At 37.6% G+C, this 22,274-nt stretch overlaps 1 protein-coding gene across 3 annotated transcripts; it reads right to left on the minus strand.

Annotated features, from left to right (window-relative positions):
• Window positions 1-363: 363 nt before the first annotated feature.
• On the minus strand, window positions 364-21,870 carry LOC146458233 (putative E3 ubiquitin-protein ligase UNKL). 3 transcript variants are annotated; one of them, XM_085090972.1, is made up of 14 exons: window positions 21,792-21,870; window positions 17,592-17,625; window positions 16,588-16,797; window positions 16,195-16,463; window positions 15,314-15,449; window positions 12,805-12,922; window positions 12,340-12,424; window positions 10,558-10,607; window positions 9,704-9,919; window positions 7,305-7,382; window positions 4,601-4,975; window positions 2,772-3,101; window positions 2,272-2,433; window positions 364-969 (listed from the first exon to the last, which is right to left on the minus strand). In XM_085090972.1, exons 1-14 carry the CDS (start codon window positions 21,853-21,855, stop codon window positions 793-795), a joined length of 2,304 nt encoding a protein of 767 aa, XP_084947098.1. In that variant the 5' UTR covers window positions 21,856-21,870; the 3' UTR covers window positions 364-792. The 3 variants fall into 3 exon arrangements, with proteins under 3 accessions (XP_084947098.1, XP_084947099.1, XP_084947097.1); XM_085090973.1 differs by lacking the exon at window positions 21,792-21,870 and adding an exon at window positions 17,748-17,769; XM_085090971.1 differs by lacking the exons at window positions 17,592-17,625; window positions 21,792-21,870 and adding an exon at window positions 16,878-17,026.
• Between the last annotated feature and the right edge of the window lie 404 nt (window positions 21,871-22,274).

The raw sequence follows: 22,274 nt of genomic DNA on the forward strand, positions 1-22,274 counted from the left end.
AAACATAAAACCAAAGTAAATACTTTGGACCCCTCTTAACTATAACTGCTATTGATAGCAATTTAGGTCATGGTAAGTCAAGAGGGTGGTGGGGGTGCAGGGAACAGGGCCCAGTTGCTCAAGGCTTAATTAAGCTAATCCTGGCTTAACATGAACTTTGATGCTAGTTTTATGACTATTTAATACAGATTCTTCAAAAGATTTTTCCCTCAGTTTTGACCTAGACTTTTCTTTACCATTAGCTTAAAAATAGCCTTCTCCCATTTTCAACGATCAAGATGAAAACCTTGTTCAATGGATTGGTATTAATTGGCTTTTGACCAACCGGGCCCAGAAGTTTATGAAGTGTCACAACAAGTGATATTGAGTCACGAACTGACAGCTGTTTAATTTGTTTGTTTCAGCTTGTCATTGCAATAGACAACATATCTTTTGACATTATTCTATAATCCTTAGAATAAGAAGTGCTGATAAATACACTAAATAATGTACATCCAGCACAAAAATGCTTTGACCTCCAAGTTCACAATAAATTCATTACTGAGAAAAGAAATAATATTAATAATAATAATAATAACTATAATAATAATAGTAATAATAATGGTAATAATAATAATAATAATAATTTGAAAATGAAACAAGCATTGATAATCCCTAAGAAATATTCTTTGAATAATATATGCATTAATAATTATACCTTAAAAGCTAAATTCATAGATTTTTAAACATATCAAGTCCTAAGAGGGAATTCAAAACAGGCTAAACGCTGCCTAACTGTAATATATTACGTCCTCAAATAGGTATATTTATCAAGGTTTTTTGTGAAATTTGAACATGACATGCTGGGCATTCTACTCTCTGTGAAGCACATGTCTCGCACATGGTACAATGTAAACATGGCGCTGTCATTACACATCTCTGTTGTTCTTCACAAAGACTGCAAACTAGGGCTATTCTACTGTACATCACCTGAAAAAAGACAAAATACATTTAACTCAATACACGAATAAACAAAAATAAATTAACAAACAATAAATGATTAATAATAATAATAATAGCAATAATAATAATTTTTTACTTATATAGCGCGCGAATCATAAACAGATGCTCTCGCACGCTTTACAATATAGATAGCCTCAATAAATACAATTAAAAATAACAATGGAATTACAAGGTCAATGGCTAAAATACAATGATCAACTTCATTCATAAGGAACTAACCTATTGAAATTGAAACAAAGGTCACTGACAAACCTTCAGCTGTATGGATTCAGGTCACATTAGAATTTAGAAATAATGGTTTTATTAATGATAAATGATAATAAAACACATTTACAGTATATGGTGCCATTTCCATGGGCTTAATGAGTGCTTTACAATATTGTGACAGCTATAAAAAAAATCGCCATAATTTGGAAATTAAATTACATTTAAATTAAAAATCTAAAAGAATAAACTCTGAGATCAAGTTGCACTTAACTGTCTGAAAAGTAATGTTTCACCTTGCTTTTTAAACCATTGAGAGATTGGTTAGATAAATATGCTATTGAGTAATATAGTCCACAGTCTTGGTGCAGCAACTTGAAAAGATCCGTCTGTAAAACTTGAGATTAGATTTGTGTATTCTAAGAAGATTTTTTCAAGAGGATCTTAGTTGGTGTATAGCGCTGAATGGGATCAGCTTGATATTTTGGTGTAATGTCATTCAACTCCATGTAAGTAAGAAGAAGGATTTTGTTCAGAATTCATTGACTGACCAGCAGCCAATGTAGTCCACAAAGTACCGGTGTTGCATTTTCTGATCGAGCTTCAAGTTCTAGACACCAAACAAGCAGCACAGTTTTGTACATACAGAAGCATATCTAGGACAGATTGTGGTAAGTCATATAGCAGACAGTATATTATTCCTTTCCCCTGCCAGGGGTGGGGGTGGTGGAAACTACCTTCCCGTTTCGCCTAAAATTTTATAATTTTTTATGCTGGTTTCTCAAAAGTCCAGATGGCCTTCCAAGCCCTATAAGTATTATTTTTTAATTATTTTATTATTATTTTTTATTGATTGGTGGTATTAAATTTTAGTTCAAACTTGCCGATGGGGGAGAGTTCACAGTTGAGGAAACTTTTAATTTCTTTAAATGACCAGTATTACAATATACGTATGAATGCAAACAGCATGACGGCTTTATAGTGCAGTGACACAGTTCACAAAAAAAATGAACCACATCATTATTACTAAATTAAACAAAAAACTGGACAAACATTGTTACTTACCTGGTTTAATCTTTCTAAATCCGAATTAAGCTGTCGGTGAATCTGTCTCATTTTTAAGAGTGGTAAATCTGTGATATCTTCCACTGAGTTAAGTGTGTGTAGATGAGTATTACTTTTTATATCTTCAATTTCCTGTTTTATGCTGTTCAACTGAGATTCCGCCTGCAGGAAGAATACACAGATCCAAATTATTGACTTACAAAAAATCTTATGATTAGATGCTACAATGTCGAGTGAAGGGTATGGGCCACTCCAGCTTTTTGCAACCCATGGAAGGATATCGGAAATTCCTAGGGGGTGGGGGGGACTCTTCAAAGTCAAAATTTTAGAGGCAACATATGAAGCTAAACTGGAACTTCCTGGGGGGACAGGGGGTGCAAACAAAAAACCTTCCATGGGGGGAGTATGGATATTTTCTGGAACTGCACAATGTACTCTTGTTGGCCAAATTACTGTCTAGATACTGACGAGTGTTTCAGGACACTGAATGACAAACATACTTCTTCTTTTTTCATAATTGCTTCTACTTTATCCTGTTCAGCTTCTTTTGCCTTCTTTGCTGATTCTTCAGCCTCCTTCTTCCATGCATCACAAGCTTGCTTAGCTTGTGCCCAAGACTCTTCCCACGATGCCAGCTTGGTCTTGGCAGCCATCAGATCCTCACTGAGTCGCTGAATTTCACTGGAACTATTGCTGAGCCCCAACGGTGAAGCCATCTGGGGAGAGCCCAGTGACTTGGGTGAATGGAGCTGAGCCGTGAGTGGGTCAAAAACAGTAGAGTGTAGACTACTACCTCTTACTAACGGACTGGCACGATAAGGGTTGGATCCCTGTGAAATTGAAAAGAAATGCAACAACAATGAAATTTCTACTGACATCATGAAGGGGAAGTATCACAAGAATTTGACGTCATTTGAAAACCCAAAAACGTTTGTCTGTCAACAGAAACAAGGAAATAATTGTCTAGTTTTGTAACAAAAATTATCACCCCAGTGAAACAAAACTGTCGATTAGTGCTTCTAGTCAGAGACAGAGTAGATCGCAATGGATTGAAACTTGAAAAATGTTAGGCTCACGTTTTTCAAGTTCTCTCATTTTTGTTTCCAAAATGCGCTAGAACAGATCAAGAGACGTTCCTTTCAAGAATTGAGTTGATTTCTTTCCTCTCGTTGTTCTAGAATGATTTTGTAGCTAAGTTAAGGTCTTATTTCACCATTTTTAAGAAAAAAAGGTCAGAAACACCATGGCACTTCTCCTTTAAGGGGGCAATTTAACCAAACTTACAAAGCAGTGACTAGTAAGTATTGAGTATCGTATAGTTTCATGATGCTAATTTATCGCTGTTTACCTAAATTGGCTAGTTCATCAATTTGTCTTAAAAGGATTGATTCATGGACATTTTCAGAGCCTCTTCCAGATGTCCTCATAGATAAAACACACCCCTGTTTTTAAGCACAAACTTGTCTGTAAAAAAGGTGTTTTAATTTTGCCAGTATTTACAGTAACTTGTCATAAAGAATTATTTTTTATGACAAGTTATTCCCCTGGAATCTTTTTTCTGGCCTTATAACCCAAAATTAAGGCACGATGACTGTCTAATGGTTGTCAATGGTTGTTACAAACAAAAAGTAAATATATGAAACATATATTTTGAACTGCAGATGAAAGATCAAATAGATGAGAGATCCTCGCAGTTAGTCCATGCAACTTAAGCAGTTGCGAAAAGAAAGCCTGAAAAAAATTCAGGCTTGAACGGGATTCAATTCTTTTCTCAACTGCTTAAGAGCGGATGTCTGTAAATATCAACCAGAGGTGTGCAATAACGAAAAATTCAAAATTATCAAAAAAATTCACAACATAGCCCACGGTAAATTATTGCAAGAAATACATGTTTTACTTCGAATTCGGTGAATTCAAGATCATAGCCTCACATCAAAAATACTTATCGGATCAAAGTAAAACATGTATTTCTCGCAATAATTTACCGTGGGCTATGTTGTGAATTTTTTTGAGAATTTTGAATTTTTCGCTATTGCACACCTCTGGTTGATATTTGCAGACATCCGCTCTTAAGTTGCGTGGACTAACTGCGAGGATCTCTCATCTATTTGAATGGTTGTTATGTTGGAGTGAAACACCTTAGGCATTACGGGCCAGGCACAACAATAGCCCCTGTCACCTTTACTGGAGCTTCCCCAAAATTCCCAGAAAGGATATTAGGACAGGCTTTGAACAACACTGTAGCAAATTAACCTTCATGTTGGAACAGTTATTTCCAAAAAGACCATGAGAGACAGTCATAACCAACACATTTGTATCAAAATATTACCTTTTGTCCAGACATTAACTGGGATGTAGAGCCATATGAAGAGGAAAACTGCCCTAATGGTGAGGTGGGTGACTGTGTAAACGCTTGAGGTGGTGCTTCCTCAGGAGCCCCAGGGATAGAAACAGGAGCTGAGCACATGGGGGATATGTTCAGTGCTGACAAGGGATCCCCCAATGATGACGATACCGGTGAAGCATTGTTAAGCTCCTTCTCTAGCTCAGTAACATCAAAATCATCTAGGTTAAGATCATCTAGTGCACTCTCTACTACTGACTCCACTGTATCTGCTGCAGGGTAGAATGGTGGAGCATTGGCAGATACTGTTGAGAAGTTGGATGAAGGAATAGAAAATGCTTGTCTTGTGCCAACAATGTTCTGGAATAAAAAAATCAGTTGGTCAAATGTACACGAAACAGGGACATCTTACAGACCGTAAACAGAATTTCCAGCTTCAGTTGTAAATAAATTGATAAAAGAATAAGTCAACATTTTACAGTGTGACACGCCTTACCGTGACCACCCAACAAACTTTTTTTACATGTTAGCCAATTGGGATACGCGAATTTGATTAATGGTCACGCCTCCTTGCAAAGTCCAACAGGCAAGTGACGCAGCTAACTTGTAAAAAAAGTTTGTTGGGTGGCCACGGTAAGGAGCATTGCACTGTAATGCTGCTATAGTGCCATAGACTGTGATAGAGTCTACACATGCTGTGTGGCCACAGTGCAGATGTTGTATGGTAAATCAAAGGCTCCTGTGAGCCAACTCGTGAATGCAGATGACACATAGTAATTGAAATTTAGACGGCTACGGAAACTTCCTTGAAAGCTAAAAGAAATTATATCTTTGCCCGATTATGTAACGAAAAATGACCATTCTTGTACTATTAAAATGATTGTCAAATTATTCTGTACAGATTGAATAAGCCGATTATTCTGATGCGCCGATTAAAAAATATCACGTGTTTTTTTTATTCAAAGTTTATAGGAGCACGCCATGTGCAGCTACGTCATGCAAATTCGTGTGATAGTCCGCGGCTACTGGATTTCGCGATCGGGCTAGTGGATTCTAACCATCACTTGCCCGATGGGCAAGTGAAGTTTTTTTGGGAATTAAAATTACAAAATTACTGTAGGGCAAGCCGATCTCACAAAGGGAAATATGTTCAACAAAGTATCGCATTACGATTCATGCCCGACATAAATGCGTGAAATTTTTCCTTTGGAGTTCAGTCCACGCAATCCTCAAGTAAAAATAATGAACTATGACAAGCTCTTGCTAAATAAGAATTATTTATCGACCGCGTCCTTTTGCTTTCCCATAAATTACCAGTTGTAAATTTCGAAAATGAAACATTTTTTCCCTTTGAAACCTCTATGAAAGCTGACAAGATCTTAAAAGTGTTCATTTCACTAGAAATTTGCATAATTTTGTTTACGACGTCAATGATGCGTGACATGGCACGTTCCGCTTTCGCGTGAAAACTGACAAATTAAATTATTTTTTAATTAAATTATTTTTAAATTAAATTATTTTTAATTCTTGAAAGAAACCGCACTTCGTAGAAAAAAACGAAAAAATCCTATAACTTTGCTCAGATTCAACGAAAAATCCCCATTCTTACACTAAAATGATTGTCAAATTATTCTCTACAGAATGAATGAGAGAATTCTGACGCGTCGTGAAACAAATTTTCACGTTTTTTTTTTTTTCACTAATTGAGTTTACGACCCCGGACTTTCTGAAAAACTGAAAAAACTTGAAACTTTGCTCAGATTGAACGAAAAATCGCCATTCTTGCACTAAATGATCGTCAAATTATTCTCTACATATTGAATAAGAATTTCCTGATGCGCCATGAACAACAAATGTTCGCGTGTTTTTTTCCACTAATTGAATTTAAAACTCATTCACTGCGCACGCCCGAAAGTTAACGACAAAACCGACTGATCGACTGATCGACTGATCGACCAAGTCGAGAGTCAGCTATCGCTATAACTCGTTCATTGCGCATGCGCGCATTCACGAGTTAAAAAGACAATTGAGGGGTGTTGTATTGATCAAGTGTTGTAAAACAAAAACCAATAACATTTTTCAAGATGCATGATTCACAACTGACAAATCACTGTTAATACAAACAAAGCAATAAACTATTCAGAAATTCAGTTAGACAAAAGCCATAGTGGAGATACTTGACAGACAACAGACAGTTTGCATAGTCACATTTCTCCACCTCTTATTTTCCTTTAACAGGCTCTTAAATTTGAAATACAAATGTGATTTCAAAGTGCCGTGTAATCCATTATGAAGATTGCATGGTTACCACTTGTGCTATAAACAAAAGCATGTGAAAAATGACGCGGGAACTGGCTTGAGATAGGCACAAGCATAAGACAAGAAACATTTCCCCTTTTTCCTTATGTTTGTGCTATTTAAGGAGTGCTTGTGCTTATTTCACAAGAAGAACCAATAGAAAGTCGGCAACACAGCCACATAACAAGCCAGTATTCTGAGACCACAGATCTGGAGAGAGAGACAAGTTTTGTCACATGAAGCGATAACAAATTATTGCCAGCTGCACTGGTTTGGAAATCACATTAGCTTGCGCACACACACTAAAATGCCATAACAACAAATATCCTGGTGGATGATAAAAGTGAATTCCAAAAGCAGCGCTCCAGCAGCCATGCAGTAATCACAATACCTGCTTTCTTCTAGCTTTCTCAGCATCATCTAATGTTGGATCATTTTCAATTTGCAAAATCTGTTTTCTTATGTATGCCTGAATTAAACAAATTAGAAACATGAGACACCTTTTAAAATCATATCATGAAGGTATCAGTGTACTACATAATTATGGTGTACCCTGGTCTAAACCTAGAAGTTGACTAAAGTACGGTGGCTCCTTTTGTTACTGTGCAAACATGTACGTTCTGCACATCTTGAGATGTTATGAGAAACTCACATTTCTAAAGGACATTTCTACTACTACAAAGGTATTTTTGCAGTTTGTCATTATGCGGAAAAAGGAGAGCTTAGCAAGGGAAGTTGCAATCCAAAAAGAAAATTAGGGGTAACCATAAATTTTTCAGAGATAATTGGTTTTCAATTTGGGCAACAAATCCCATACACTGTTCTATACATGTAATTTTAAAGCTTTTTAACATTATTGTTGCTTGATTATCTCTGAAAAATGTATGATTACCCCCAAATTTCTTTTTGGATTCCCACAGCTCTTGCTAAGATCTGCTTTTCCTGTACAGTCAAAGGCTTTGTATAAAATACCTCTGTACTAGCATGCAGCATCCTCAGGCAGCAATATTGCTGACTGAACACATTTTGTTACAATAGAATAGTTACACCCCTCTAGCTATACTGCCTTAGAAGCTATTTGCTTGGACATTTGTCTTGGTGCATTTTCCAAATACTTCATCAAGTACCACAATTTCACAAATTTTACTTTTTTTGACGTGACCACCTTAGCACTATACTGGGCATCTAAGAGGCATGTCTCTGGTTAAATTGTCAAAATATTAAGCAAAATTCCACAGCCGTAACCACAGGCTCTCACTAGAGAGCGTGTGATAATTAATAACCAGTGAGACGATGACCTTTGAATGCAAGCAGCCATTGAGAATTTAAACGCATTATAAGACTTTGTATGGGAAATAAAATACTGTCGATTATGAAGTTTAAAAAACGCTTAATTTAACTTTCATTCAATAAAACGAATAAAACTGCCAAGTTCGCGGCGTCACTAGTGAGCGTGTGATAATTAATAACTAGTGAGACGATGACCTTTGAGTGCAAGCGGTATTGGGTTACGGGCAGCCGCTGAGAATTTGAACGCATTTAATACAAGACTTTGTATGGGAAATAAAATACCGACGATTCTGACGCTTAAAAAAACGCTAAATTTAACTTTCATTCAATTAAAACAATAAAACTGACTCACCCTTGGTGTATCCTTGTGAGTCCTTGGTGTATCCTTGTGAGTTTTGTAGCCTATTTCACCGTTTCGAGCGTTCTTTGAAATCACTGTCATTCCCCTCATAAGACGGAGTCAAGGCAGCATACTAAGATTTCGACCGTAAGCTCGCATAGTCCGCTCAGAGGCGGTTTGTGCCTCGAAAATCCATCTAAGCCGCGATTTTTTCACGCAAAGCTAAAGTCCCATCATTCACAAACCTCGGTGAATATTTCATCGTCAAAAATGCCCACTCACTTGGTTGGAAATGAGCATTTTCTGCTTCCGATTCCACGATAGTGTCGTTTCTCCAACAGTTGATGATTTTTAAAATGGTCACGGAACTTGGGTCCGAGGTCAAATTAACTCCACCCGATGGGGGTACAGTCATTTCATGTACAGCACTTACCCCATCCCCACAGCGGCATCTCGGACCGCTCCATTGTTACGAGTGACCAATGGCATAGTGTGCTGCCTTGACTCCGTCTTATGAAGGGAATGACAGTGATTTCAAAGAATGCCCAAAACGGCAAAATAAACCCCAAAACACACAAGAATACACCAGAGGTGAGTCAGTTTTATTGTTTTAATTGAATGAAAGTTAAAGTTAGCATTTTTTTAAAAGCATCAGAATTGGCGATATTTTATCTCCCATACAAAGTCTTATAATGCGTTCAAATTCTCAACGGCTGCCCGTAACCCAATACCGCTTGCACTCAAAGGTCATCGTCTCACTAGTTATTAATTATCACACGCTCACTAGTGACGCCGCGAACTTGGCAGTTTTATTCGTTTTACTGAATGAAAGTTAAATTTAGCGTTTTTTAACCTTCATAATCGACAGTATTTTATTTCCCATACAGTCTTATAATGCATTAAATTCTCAAAGGCTGCTTGCACTCAAAGGTCATCGTCTCACTGGTTATTAATTATCGCACGCTCTCTAGTGACGCAAACTTGGGCTGCCTGTGCCATAACAAAGTTGTCATTTTGCCAGTAAACTGAACTTACAACAGTCAACATGACCTGAAGCACCAATGTTCTACCAGGCAAAATTAGCTGTTCTGAGTGTTGCAAGCTACATGTACAGCCCTTAATGACAGGCCTGAATATGATGAAAATATTTTTCTGCCCACCTGATGTTCATCCTCTCGGCTTCCACTGCGCTCAGATCGTTCAGAACCAGGAGCTTTTGGATACAAACTAGATGGAGTTGATGGTTCACTGGAATATGACCCTCCTGACGATGTTGACATGGATCGCGCTGGTTTTCCCACTGATTGTATTAGATTAGACATCATACCAGTGCTATTATCGATGGGACTAAGAGGTGACGGAGGCATTGAGTAAAACTGTAAATAAACAGGAGTAAACTACATGTCAGGCACTCGTAGAAAAGCAACCGATCCAAGCTTGACAAGCTAGAACAGGCTTTTACATTTCCACAAAAAGAAAAGGCCGGTAACAACCTCTTGCGAGAAGTACCAAGGTTTGATGACCTTGCAAGAAGCTAATCTAATGTAAAACCTGAGCCAGTATGAGAGCAAATTTGTAGTGAGACAGAGAGGCCATACAGGCTGATTCACAATAAATTAAGACAACAATCAGAGAAACAAATTATTTTTTGGTGAGCAGCTCATCTCTTTCTTCAATAAAATTTGATATAATTACAAAGATCAAATTTGAGAAGAGCTAGCTAAGATTTGACATGCTTTAAGAACAATCCACAGTAAATTTCTAATACCCTTCTGACATTGACACGTTTACGACGCAAAGCTGTTTGTTGGCTGCTGTGATCTAAACATGTCAGAAAGGGTTAACTTGAAATCAGGGAGGTAGAAAACTGTGATTTTGTTTTTCAACAATATTTTGTTTCATGCAGCGCTAAAGCAGCTGGCCACATGTCTCTGCTCAGTGTGCCTCCTGCCCCGAAAAACAAGCCATCATTTGATTGATAAGCAGCATATTTAACCATACTTGAATGTCATACCTGACTAAAACTTTGTTCCCCATTAGCTTCTCTGGTGGCAACTGTGTCTTCTGTTGGATGAAATTCTCAAATTAAAAATCCAGCATTCCTCAATCTGATAGTGTACTGAAAACTTACTAATTAAAGCAAAATTTCAAAAACTAAAGCCATGGTTACACATTGAAACTTTTAGCTGAAACTTGTGTGCAACCGTGCTGCAAAACAAGTTTCAGCGGCCATTGCACCATGTAACATGGTCGGTTTTGTAAAACTTTTTAACTCGTGAATGCGCGTAGCGCAATGAACGAGTTATAGCGATAGTTGACTGTGGACTTGGTTGGTTAGTTGGTCAGTCGGTCAGTCGGTCGGTTTTGTCATTTACTTTCGGGCGTGCGCAGTGAATGAGTTTTAAATTCAATTAGTGGAAAAAAACACGCGAACATTTGTTGTTCACGGCGCATCAGGAAATTCTTATTCAATATGTAGAGAATAATTTGACGATCATTTAGTGCAAGAATGGAGATTTTTCGTTCAATCTGAGCAAAGTTACAAGTTTTTTCAGTTTTTCAGAAAGTCCGGGGTCGTAAACTCAATTAGTGAAAAAAGAAAAAAGGTGAAAATTTTTTTCACGACGCGTCAGAATTCTCTCATTCATTCTGTAGAGAATAATTTGACAATCATTTTAGTGTAAGAATGGAGATTTTTTGTTGAATCTGAGCAAAGTTATAGGTTTTTTTCGTTTTTTCTACAGAGTGCGGTTTCTTTTAAGAATTAAAAATAATTTAATTTAGAAATAATTTAATTAAAAATAATTTAATTTGTCAGTTTTCACGCGAAAGCGGAACGTGCCATGTCACGCATCATTGACGTCGTAAACAAAATTATGCAAATTTCTGGTGAAATGAAAACTTTAAGATCTTGTCAGCTTTCATGGAGGTTTCAAAGGGAAAAATGTTTCATTTTCGAAATTTACAACTGGTAATTTATGGGGAAGCAAAAGGACGCGGTCGATAAATAATTCTTATTTAGCAAGAGCTTGTCATAGTTCATTATTTTTACTTGAGGATTACGTGGACTGAACTCCAAAGGAAAAATTTCACGCATTTATGTCGGGCATGAAATGTAATGCGATACTTTGTTGAACAGATTTCCCTTTGTGAGATCGGCTTGCCCTACAGTAATTTTGTAATTTTAATTCCCAAAAAAACTTCACTTGCCCATCGGGCAAGTGATGGTTAGAATCCACTAGCCCGATCACAAAATCCAGTAGCCCCGGACTATCGGGGACATGAATTTGCATGACGTAGCTGCACATGGCGTGCTTCTATGAACTTTGAATAAAAAAACACGTGATTTTTTTTTAATCGGCGCATCAGGATACAAGAGTACAAGAATGGTTATTTTTCGTTACATAATCAGGCAAAGATATAGTTTCTTTTAGCTTTCAAGGAAGTTTCCGTAGCCGTCTAAATTTCAATTGCTATGTGTCATCTGCATTCACGAGTTGGCTCACAGGAGCCTTTGATTTGAACTTCCATTGCGAGACAAGTTTCACGTAAAGTAGAGCCGCTTTCTACTTCTCGACGGCTGGCAACGGTCGCAGTGGTGAAAAAAACAAGAGTTTCACCGTGTAACACCACTTTGTGAAACTTGTTTCGCAGCACCGTTGCACACAAGTTTCAGCTAAAAGTTTCAATGTGTAACGGCGGCTTAAGCCTCCACACCTAATCAAATATCACGTCAAACACCTTGCTGTATTAAAATGACAAGTAGAACTGGTTTCCAGTAATTACAAATACTTACGATCAACATGAGCAAAAGCACAGAAGGGTCCCCTGGGGCAATAGCCGGTCTGTTGCATGTCATTACATTTTGTTGACTTGTATATCTGTAAAATAGAACAACACAAAACACAATAATTATTACTAAAAGCAGTACAAAACCACACATAAATGCGATTAAAACAGCATGTACTGTATCTATTGTTACTGTTAAGCCAGGCTTTTTGACAGAAGTTACAAATATGGCATCCGACAGGAATATCAACCACAAAAATTTAGGCGAATTCTTGGTGAAGTTTTTCAAAGCGTGGGTGTTCATAAGACACCTGGAAACTCTAGCTTTGGGCTGAAAGCTTGCCCTAATCACATTAGTCTAGAGAGCTAACGAGAGACTTAAAATCATGGGTTGAAAGATGGTGTGCGTCGTCGCTCCAAGTGTCTACTCAAGGTTTTCATAATCTGTAAATCTTTTTTAAATATTACATACCTCAGGATGAAATTGTTGCTCTGTTCTTGTGTGACAATATGGGCAGTTATCGCCACTTTCACAATTTGTTGGTTCTCCCCATTCATCCCCATGCTTGACGTGAGGACAAGGAGTTGACCTGGGAATTAAAAAAAAAACATAAAAGTTCTGAGGGAGCGAAATACCTATGCAACAGGACAATTAAGTTATGTTCTAAGTCAGCAGAAGAGGTTTCACAAAAACACATGACTTGGCAACAATGGCTCTATCTGTTGAGAACCAAAGTACAAAGGAGAAAAGCTACATACCAAACTTTACTACAGAAGGTGAAAATACATTAAAAAATATATCCCTAAAACAAACCCAGTGTAAACATTAAAAGATTGCCGCGGAAAAGTACAGCAGCGAAACCAAGGTACATCCCTGCAGATTAAACGTAATTGGGTGCTAGTTGTAAATTCTGACAAAAAAGAAACTACCGTAAATAGTGTCGAGAATGTTATTTTGTAGGCATAGATCCAATTTTTTTTATTTTTGCCCTTGTTCAATTTTTCATTTTTATTTTTTATTCAACCTTTCATTTTTAAGGACAAATCCTCTGAAATAAATTTCATCACGTTACCTATACAATTATATAGTATACCTATACAATTATGTTTACCCCAAAATTGAAATAAAGAGGTGATCATCACCACACTCTTCTTGAGAAACAAAGAATTGAAATATGATAATTTATGCATTCTTTTTTTAATTCTAAGAAAAATGGTTGTAATTTTTAAATAGGTATTTTCCAACAACAAAGAATTATTTTCTGAAGAGAATAATCAACAGCTCATTTCATAGTATTTTATTGCTTTGCATAAATTATATTCAACGGCAAATCTGTTTCAAAACCATTTGTGATCAGTATTACTGAGAAAATCAGCTAAATCATCAAATTTGTTACTTCTGTTTAAAGGCAAATGTTATTTGTGGTTAAAAATCTAAAAAGAAAAAGAGGAGTCACCTTACTTGTTTTGCAGACATTTTACACAATAGTGATAAATCAAGTTTCAAAACTGTTTATTTCCAAGAGGGAACTGGGGTGACTTTTCAGAAAACCACTTTTAAAGTCTGTACAAAATGCAAATTGATTTAAAGTACCGTTGACTAATATTTAGCATTTCATTATAACTACAGAGAGAAAATTTGAATTCCCCATCATGTGTAGCAGAGCTGACACTGCAAAACAGAGGAATAACCCTAATGCTTGAAAAGGTTTTTAGCTCTACACGTGTAGCAAACACATTGTGTAGCTAGGATGCATATGTCAGCTGAATTAATCAAAATTTATATTAAAATTTGCACACCCAACACACACTGGAAGTAAAAAAAATGCTGTGCACAATGGTGTAAACCAGAAATAAAATTGGTATGTTGATCTAGCTGATGGAAACATTGAACTGTTCTAGCAGTAAAAGAAAAAAACTAAAACAACTTTAATCTATTCCCCTAGCTTGTTTATAGCTAGACCTTGAAAAGTTTGGTCAGAGTGGTAACTCTTTTCTACTCTGCTTTTTCTTTTTTTAAAAGTTAACAAGACAGTGTATGAGATAACTAGACGACAGTAGAGCAATATTTTGGGGATGCCAGGTCTTTTGCATATATTCTGTATAAGTTGTCCATGAACTATATAAGACCATGCTTTCTTTGAGCAAAAAAGCAAAATTATGAGGAAAAATTATGAGGAGTTAACTATCACTGTCATTATCACTATCATGATGCTCAAGATCTTATAACAGAAGTGCATGATATACAGACACACAATATAAAGAAAACACACCAAGAAATTGTGTCAAGTTTAAAATTTGTTTACGTATATTCTGTTCAAAATATCTTTGTGTACCTGGCATGCTTTGCACATTTGCAACAGATGACTACAATTGATTACAGCCAATAGTTTATATTATATTCTTTTAATAGACACAGATGCATGAATTTTATTCAAAATCATCAAGATACAGCTGTCTGTGGTAGTTGTTTTGAATAATGTCACTACCCTAACCAAAGCAATCTGAATATCAAGTAGCCTAGTTGGCATTTTACGAGTACAAAGTTACATTAGAATTTTTTGTTCTATGAACTAGGAAGTCAGCTTCCAAAAGTAGTGTCAGGCAAGCAATAGCAATGGTACTTATTTATTACAGTTAGACAAAGGACAAAGCAAAGTGATGTAACCTCAGGCATTATGCAAATCAACAGTTCAGAATGCACCAGGCTAGGGTGATTGGTAATGAAGTTTTCAATTTGTCAGGAAATATGACTGGTCACATTTGTCAGCGAGTAACAATTTATGGAATGTGCCATTTTGAACGGCTTATTCTAAAACCTTACCAATAATATTATGAAAATGAGTCACTCTGAAAATGGCGCATGACAGTTTGAATGAATGATGGATTGGTACGTAACCAGTCTTGAATTAGCGCATTCTGTTTGCAATCTGACTGATCTCGATGGCCGGTTCTGGCCAATGTAACTTTGACACACTAACCTGTATCTAAATTTTCTTGGGCTGCGTCGACGATCCCTAGTATTGTGATAATGGGGACAGGCATAGCCCTGTCTGCAAAGTCTGGGTGGCTTTTTACAAGGTTCAGTCTTGTAACTTGATAGGACATAGTTGGTATCTAAAACATACAGGCAAACCATTACGGTTTAGTTCTAACTGAATAAGAATATAAAGCCTGTTATTTCACTGTGTTGTTGCCACTGATATAAACACCAATAAAATGTTATAACAACACATAAATTTTGATCAAATCAGACATCTGTAATATTATATATCATAAACTAAACAATGTCATTCAATTATTTCAACATCAAGGGTTAGTACGTTTGCTTAGCTCAACAAAGAGAAGGGAAAAAGCACAAATTTTCAGCGAAAGGTGAGATGTAAAGTGGGAAATCCTCAACCTCAAACAAAGTGTAGAGGATTAAAGATTAACTGCGATCAGATTTTAACCGTAAAGACAATGGAAGAGTCCATAAATAATGAATAACCCTGTTAGACCCAGAACTTTGTTAAACGGAAGAGAATATTTCAACACATTAGTATTTATTATCGTGAAGGAAGCGAATTACACATCGTGTTTTTCAGCGAAAATGGGTTCCAACAGCCAGGCGTCAGAAAATTTCGTTTTCAACGAGAATCAAGTGAAAATATAGTGAACTAAAGTGTTATTAAACCCTTATCTTAATTTCGAGGTCGCATCATAAGTCTTAGAAGGTTAAACTTATTTACTACCTTTAAAATGTATAACAGGGCGAAATGACTGAAATTGTATACTTTACGGCTGCAAAACAAATCACAAGGGAAGTGCAAATGAAGATACCACTTGTGTACATTAGAGAAACGTACAGTACTGCACAAACCTTGCCAGCGGGGATCTTCTAGAACTGCTTTGTTATTTTCTATCCCTGTTTGACCTACGTCGGTTTCTTCCTTTTCTATGGCTTGTAATTCTCGTATATCATAAACTGGTTGTCTTAGATCAAGGGGGCCATGGGCAAACGCACAGTGCGGGCCATTTTTTACACAATATCCTCGAGTATCGGTCTCGTGAACACAGGTTGCAGTTTTGTAGTAACGAAGGTGGTAGCGACGTTCCACATCGCCAGCTACACGGTGTAAATAGGGGCAACTGAAAGAGAAAAGGATCTTAATTCAGCGATTGATGGATCATACCATAAATAAACAGCCACAACGACCTGACTTCGAAAATAAACCAGGATAATGCAAGAGAAAACCCTATGTACATAACTTACTCATCACCCGAAGGGCAAATCCCTGACGTTTCGTCGTACTGAGTGCAGTAGACATCGGGACTATAATTAAAAGTGCCATCCCTTTTCTTCTTCGGTCTCCTCCTTCTTTGATTCATGAAGTGCCAATGGAAACAGGTAAATGGTCTGTGAGCTGTACACTTGTGCTGTAGAAATAGCGGACATTGCTCGACCCGAAACTCCTTCAGGTACCTGGACGATTCGAAAGGAAAAAATTTATGACAACATATACTGGCGGAAGCAAATCACAGAAAATCGCAAAATACACCTACGTGTAGTGGAAAGGCTTCTCCGGTTGAGTTTGAGAAAAGGCAGCTAATTTATTTTCGGAAGAAATGATGGTACTAGGAGAAGTCATTACAGAATCGGAAGACGACATGTTGTTTTGGGGTCGTGAAAAACCAAACGCGCGCGCACCACAACATAGACAAACCAGAGCATCACGGGAACGCCTCTGGAAGGATCGATATGATTGGTTCAATCATCACACGTGACTCGTTCAGCTCAGCTCAAGAAAAAACCGGCAAGCAAATACGGCGGAGTATGCAAATCATGTAAACAGTCTTCCCCCGATTCCGGCGTAGAAAAACATATTTTGAATATTTCTTCCCTTGGAAACACACCTGCGACACAATTTTTAGTTGAATCGTTTCCTTTTCTAATAATCGTTTGCTGGTGAATTTTTCAAGAAAACTTTTTCTCTTGGCCGCTCGACTGGCCCATGCTGAACCCAGACAGATCAAACGCAGTAACCCACCGCCGATCTGCGAAGTTAATTTTTAAGCCTTGTTTTTATACACACCCACTCGTAGAAAATGCGAGGCTGTGTTATTTATCTAACGAATTAAAGCGACAGTCTTCATTACAATTCACTCTATACGGATGATTCACTGAGCGAGAAAAAATTGCGACTCAGAAAAGATTGATGAGATACAATTGTCGAGAATTTACCGGAAATAAAATCCTCGTGCTAAAATTCAACATACCTGCTATGATCTACGACCTCCAAATCTGACTCGCCTGGCAAGAAAATACAATGAGACAGATGTATAAAAAATACGGTTCTGAAATGTTTAGAACGAAGAGCGAAGCACTAGCTTTCAACAAAATATCGATGCAAACTGATAGCGAACACTACTCACCATCCATATGAGCCAACTACATCCCATGCTGATTGAGCACAGCACAGGTGACCTGGCACTACCAGGTGCAATTGCCTGTCGGAGAAGTTAATGAGTGATCTTTTCAAAATTTTCACAGCCGCTCATTTAATGATTTAGTTGCAAAGCGATTCGATTTAATGAATGCAGACGAGGACTATTTTTGGGCGAGCAGTCAACGCTAAACAGGAAATCAGGATGGTAACCAAGGCCAATTTTAGACGTGCGAATTTTAGGGAATTTTAAAATAGGATTAAGGGTGTGAGGATTTTACTGTGTATATATATTTTATATTTTTTTTGTTCTTATTACTTTGCACGACCACACAAGCTGCAGAGATTTAATTTTAATCGTGCTGAAATAAAGCTAGGCTGTCTGTATGTCCGTCTGTCTGTCTGTTGAAATTAAAAAAATACTAACGTCTTTTACGGCGTCTTTCGGGGGAAGGGGGGGAGTGAGGTGGGCATTTTTCATCGGCCCGGGGAGGGGGGAAAAAGCCTACAGAGGGAAAGGCGTTTTCCCCCTCCCTCTCCCAGTTCACGCTTGCTACTCAAAGTGTCCAAATAAGCGCCCGGTTCAAGAAACGTTTCGTGGAAAAAGCAAATTTAACCTCGACAGTTTTGATGGGTAAGTTTCGACTTCCCGCAAAAGGAAAGGACCTTTCACCTCAGAGTCCCATCTGCTGTTTTGATCTGAATTTAACGCTTTTCCCCATAACGAGAAAGTATTTCTAAAGAGTCAGATAAGAGTTATCTATTGATTTAGTCGCGAACCACTGTGTTAACGTCAGTCCTCCGATGTTTGGCTCATCTCCCGTGCCCTCCCCTCCCCCTCAGTTTTCCAATATCTAAGAGGCCTGTACATAACAGTTTTTGGTGGGAGGGGGGGGGAGGGGAGGGGAGGCACGACCAGGGGTTATACGGGGAGACTCTACCCGAGGTCTAAACCCTTACCCTTTTATATACCACTTTTGACAGAAGAGCTATAATACACCCCCCCTCCCCTCCTAGGGAACACGACTACTGTACGGTATGGACGTTTGGCTGACTAACTAACCAGACAACTCCGCACAAACATGAATATTGCCGGACTTTGAAAAATTTAAAATTATTTTTATACATCTCATGCATGTCATACGACATTCATAACCTGATCGAAAACGCTCCGACGTTCATAAACTGTCATTAGTCGCGCTAAATTTGCATATTTTGTACAGAAGGCTTTGTACAGCTGAAAGTTTTAACATTTAGTTTATGGCCTTTATAGTCCGGATCTGTTCTCTATGTTTTTAAGACACTAATCGTACATTAATGCCTGTTAAAATTAAAGAGATGTTAGCTGTCAAAATCCGACAAATTTGAGCGGAGTTACGGAGGCTCAAATTCGGCCAATACTCCACACATTAAAACTGGCTGTTATTTTGGTCGTGTTTGCTCCCGAACCAAGATGGCGTCAGAAATTCATCATGAAAAGGTCTTTTTCGACTACTAATACCCCAAATTCTTTGTCAATGGCAGTTCAAATTTTAAACAGCAGACTGAAATGATTTCTTCGTTTAGCATGTTTTCAACCAATGAATACATCGTTCAGGACATCTAAGGTTTACTCTTATCAGAATTGTACATGTCCTTCTTGGCATGGAATATTTCTTCCTTGTGAGAATACGAAACCTCCGTGCTCCCCATAATTCTTTCATTTAGAAATTTAGGCTTCTTGGTACGTTTGATTTTCTTCATTTCAAATTAAATTTTCTCTAAATTCGCGTTAGTTTCGAATTAATGTAAGCGTTAATTTCCTGTAATAGGCTATTTCAAGTTTCATGTTATTGATATGGACTTAGTGGTTATTTCAGTTTCCATGACAACACGGGGCGAGTTTTCGAGAATGGGCGCTAAATCGATGAAATGTGGTATATGAATTCTCATCTACGGCCACCAAAATCTCAATAGTTTATTTCCCTGTTGAACCCAAATTTTTGAAAGCCTGTCGATTTTGACTGGCAGATTTAGAGACAATCATTACTACACTGATTTACAAATTTCTAAAAATCTTATCCCTGGTTTCACCCGACTTCATCATTCTATCAGCTGTTATCCGGCTTAAACGATTGTCAAGCCAAGTCAAGTCAAGTCAACAAATTGAAGTCGACATTGCCACGCGGAAATAAATTCCTCGGGGACTGAACGAAAGAGAAAAGCGAGAAACATAAAAGTTATTCTAACCTTTGTTGTGATTTCTATCAAGTTCTGACTAACTTTCAAGTTCTGACTGCCGTCAGTATTTTGTATTTGAAACAATTTGCTGATCCAGGTCTACAGGTGATCCGGCACCACTCATTGGTTTGTCGCTGTGGAATTGCAGATTGTATTGTATTTTTCACCCTACCAGACTGGATCGGGGGAGGTGGGGAGGGGGGGGGGAGGGCAGGGGTAGGAATTGGTGTGGCTAGATTAAAAATAGCGAATGACAGGTGGGTTTTTCCGTCTTCCTAACTTGCCATATCTTAATAATAATAATATTTTACCAATTTATATAGCGCGTATTTACATATTCTGATCAATAGCGCTTTACAATCACATATTTAAGAGAAAACGAAAATACATTACCGTGAGAATAAAGTAAACTAAGTCACAAACTATAAAAAATACTTCTTAAAAAGGTAGGTTTTAAATCGAGATTTAAAAACTGTTAAGTGATGTTGCTTGACGAAGCTCCACTGGTAGGCCATTCCAGAATTTCGGAGCTGCTGTTGAAAATGATCTTGCTCCCAATGTTGTAAGCATCTTTCCCTTGGGATGGTCCAATAAGAGCTTACCAGTAGACCTAAGATTATATAATGAATTCGATTTTATACTAATAAGATCACTAAGATAAGTTGGCGCTGGGCCATAAATACATTTGAAAGTCAAAAGTAAAATCTTATGCCTTTAGATATTGAAAACAATTTCTGTTTGTCAGGGCCTTAATTAAGGTAAATATCTGAAGACAGCTGGGTCAGATGTGTTTAAGCTGTGATTCTGAACATTTTCCTTTAGTTATTTTCTTGTGCAAAAATAAAACGTTTTAATAGAAACAATTATAGAAGGTTAGGAGAATTCAAAACTACATCAGAAACCCCCTTTTCTCGCTACAACTGCAGCTACTAATACTTGCCCCTTCTAATTTTCGTCCGTTTCTGTAAATCGAACTGCATGACGAAAAAACATTTTAAAACTTACTTTATTAAAGAAATAGAGAGAGGCTTTCTTTACTTGTTTTTAATGGCAATACTCATGAAAGTTCAGGGAGACTGAATCGAAAACAGCTGTGTGGGAAATCAACTGAACCGCGCTCTCCCAGATAGTGCTGTTTCCGCTAAATCCGTGTTATAACAAAGCTATGAAAATATTGCCAGGACAAAATAAAGAAAAAACTAATTTTGATATTGCTTTTCCCTAGTTAAGCCTGCCTCACACTTGCGGAAAGAGCTGAGCAAACTGCCTCGCGTGGCGATTAGCTCAGCTGTTTCATCATGTGTGCGGTTAAGTTTTCGTGAGTTTTTCGCCTCGCGAGGCCGTGAGGAAAATATCTATCAATTTTTGATATTTGAGATTTCGCCTCGCGAGGCGAAATTCTCACGAAAACTCAACCGCACACTTGAGGAAACAGCTGAGCTGATTGCCTTGCTTGGCCTCGGGAGGCAGTTTGCTCAGCTCTTTCCTCAAGTGTGCGTCAGGCTTTAGCTGCGTCATGTATGCGAAGCTCGTCAGTTTGGATTGTAATACTTAGTGCATCAGAGTGGATTTTGTTTGCCAAAGTATTCTGTCGGCTTTTCTGCTTTCCAAATACGACTGATGTCTTAGTTCATAAGTTTGAAAAACGTTCCAGCCCAGACCGCTGAAAAGATACTGACAATGCCGCTAGTTTAAATGATCTTATACCAAACGCAAGACTCATATAATTGGAAATTACCCTGGGGCTAGATTCTTGAGGAGGGCTGATTCCAAAGTTAAGATGTGCTGTAAGCCTGAGTTCTTAATAACATACTATTAGGATAAATCTTCGTGAATCTTCTTTCACGGGGCGTGAATCTGGTCCCTGATTTGCGCATGTCAGGAAACACAAAAGCATCAACGGTCGCATCAGAACGAGTTTACATCGCGCTCGCACGCTAAGTTGCGACCCTAAACGTAGAGCGGAGAATTCACAGTAACTTGGTAACTTCAATGCGTTTCCTGTAAACCAAACTAGAGCAATTTTAATATACTATTGTAATGATTATTTTCCGTGTCTAAAAAAAATAGGCGTCGATATTTTATTAGATCCTGTAACCTACAAAAACCTCAATGTTTAAATAGCATGTTCAAATTCTAAAACATATTTAAATAGAGGTGCAGATCCACTATTTTTCAGAACCACTACTTTTCAGACCTCAGTTTTCAACAGAACTGTAAAACCCTGGAATACTATTTGAGTGCAGTCTTGCCTCTCCCGACAGATTCTCCAGTCTAAGCATATTTAAGAATTTTC

This window comes from Pavona decussata, unplaced genomic scaffold, assembly GCF_977016875.1.
Source record: "Pavona decussata unplaced genomic scaffold, jaPavDecu1.1 SCAFFOLD_233, whole genome shotgun sequence".
NCBI classification, from domain to species: domain Eukaryota; kingdom Metazoa; phylum Cnidaria; class Anthozoa; order Scleractinia; family Agariciidae; genus Pavona; species Pavona decussata.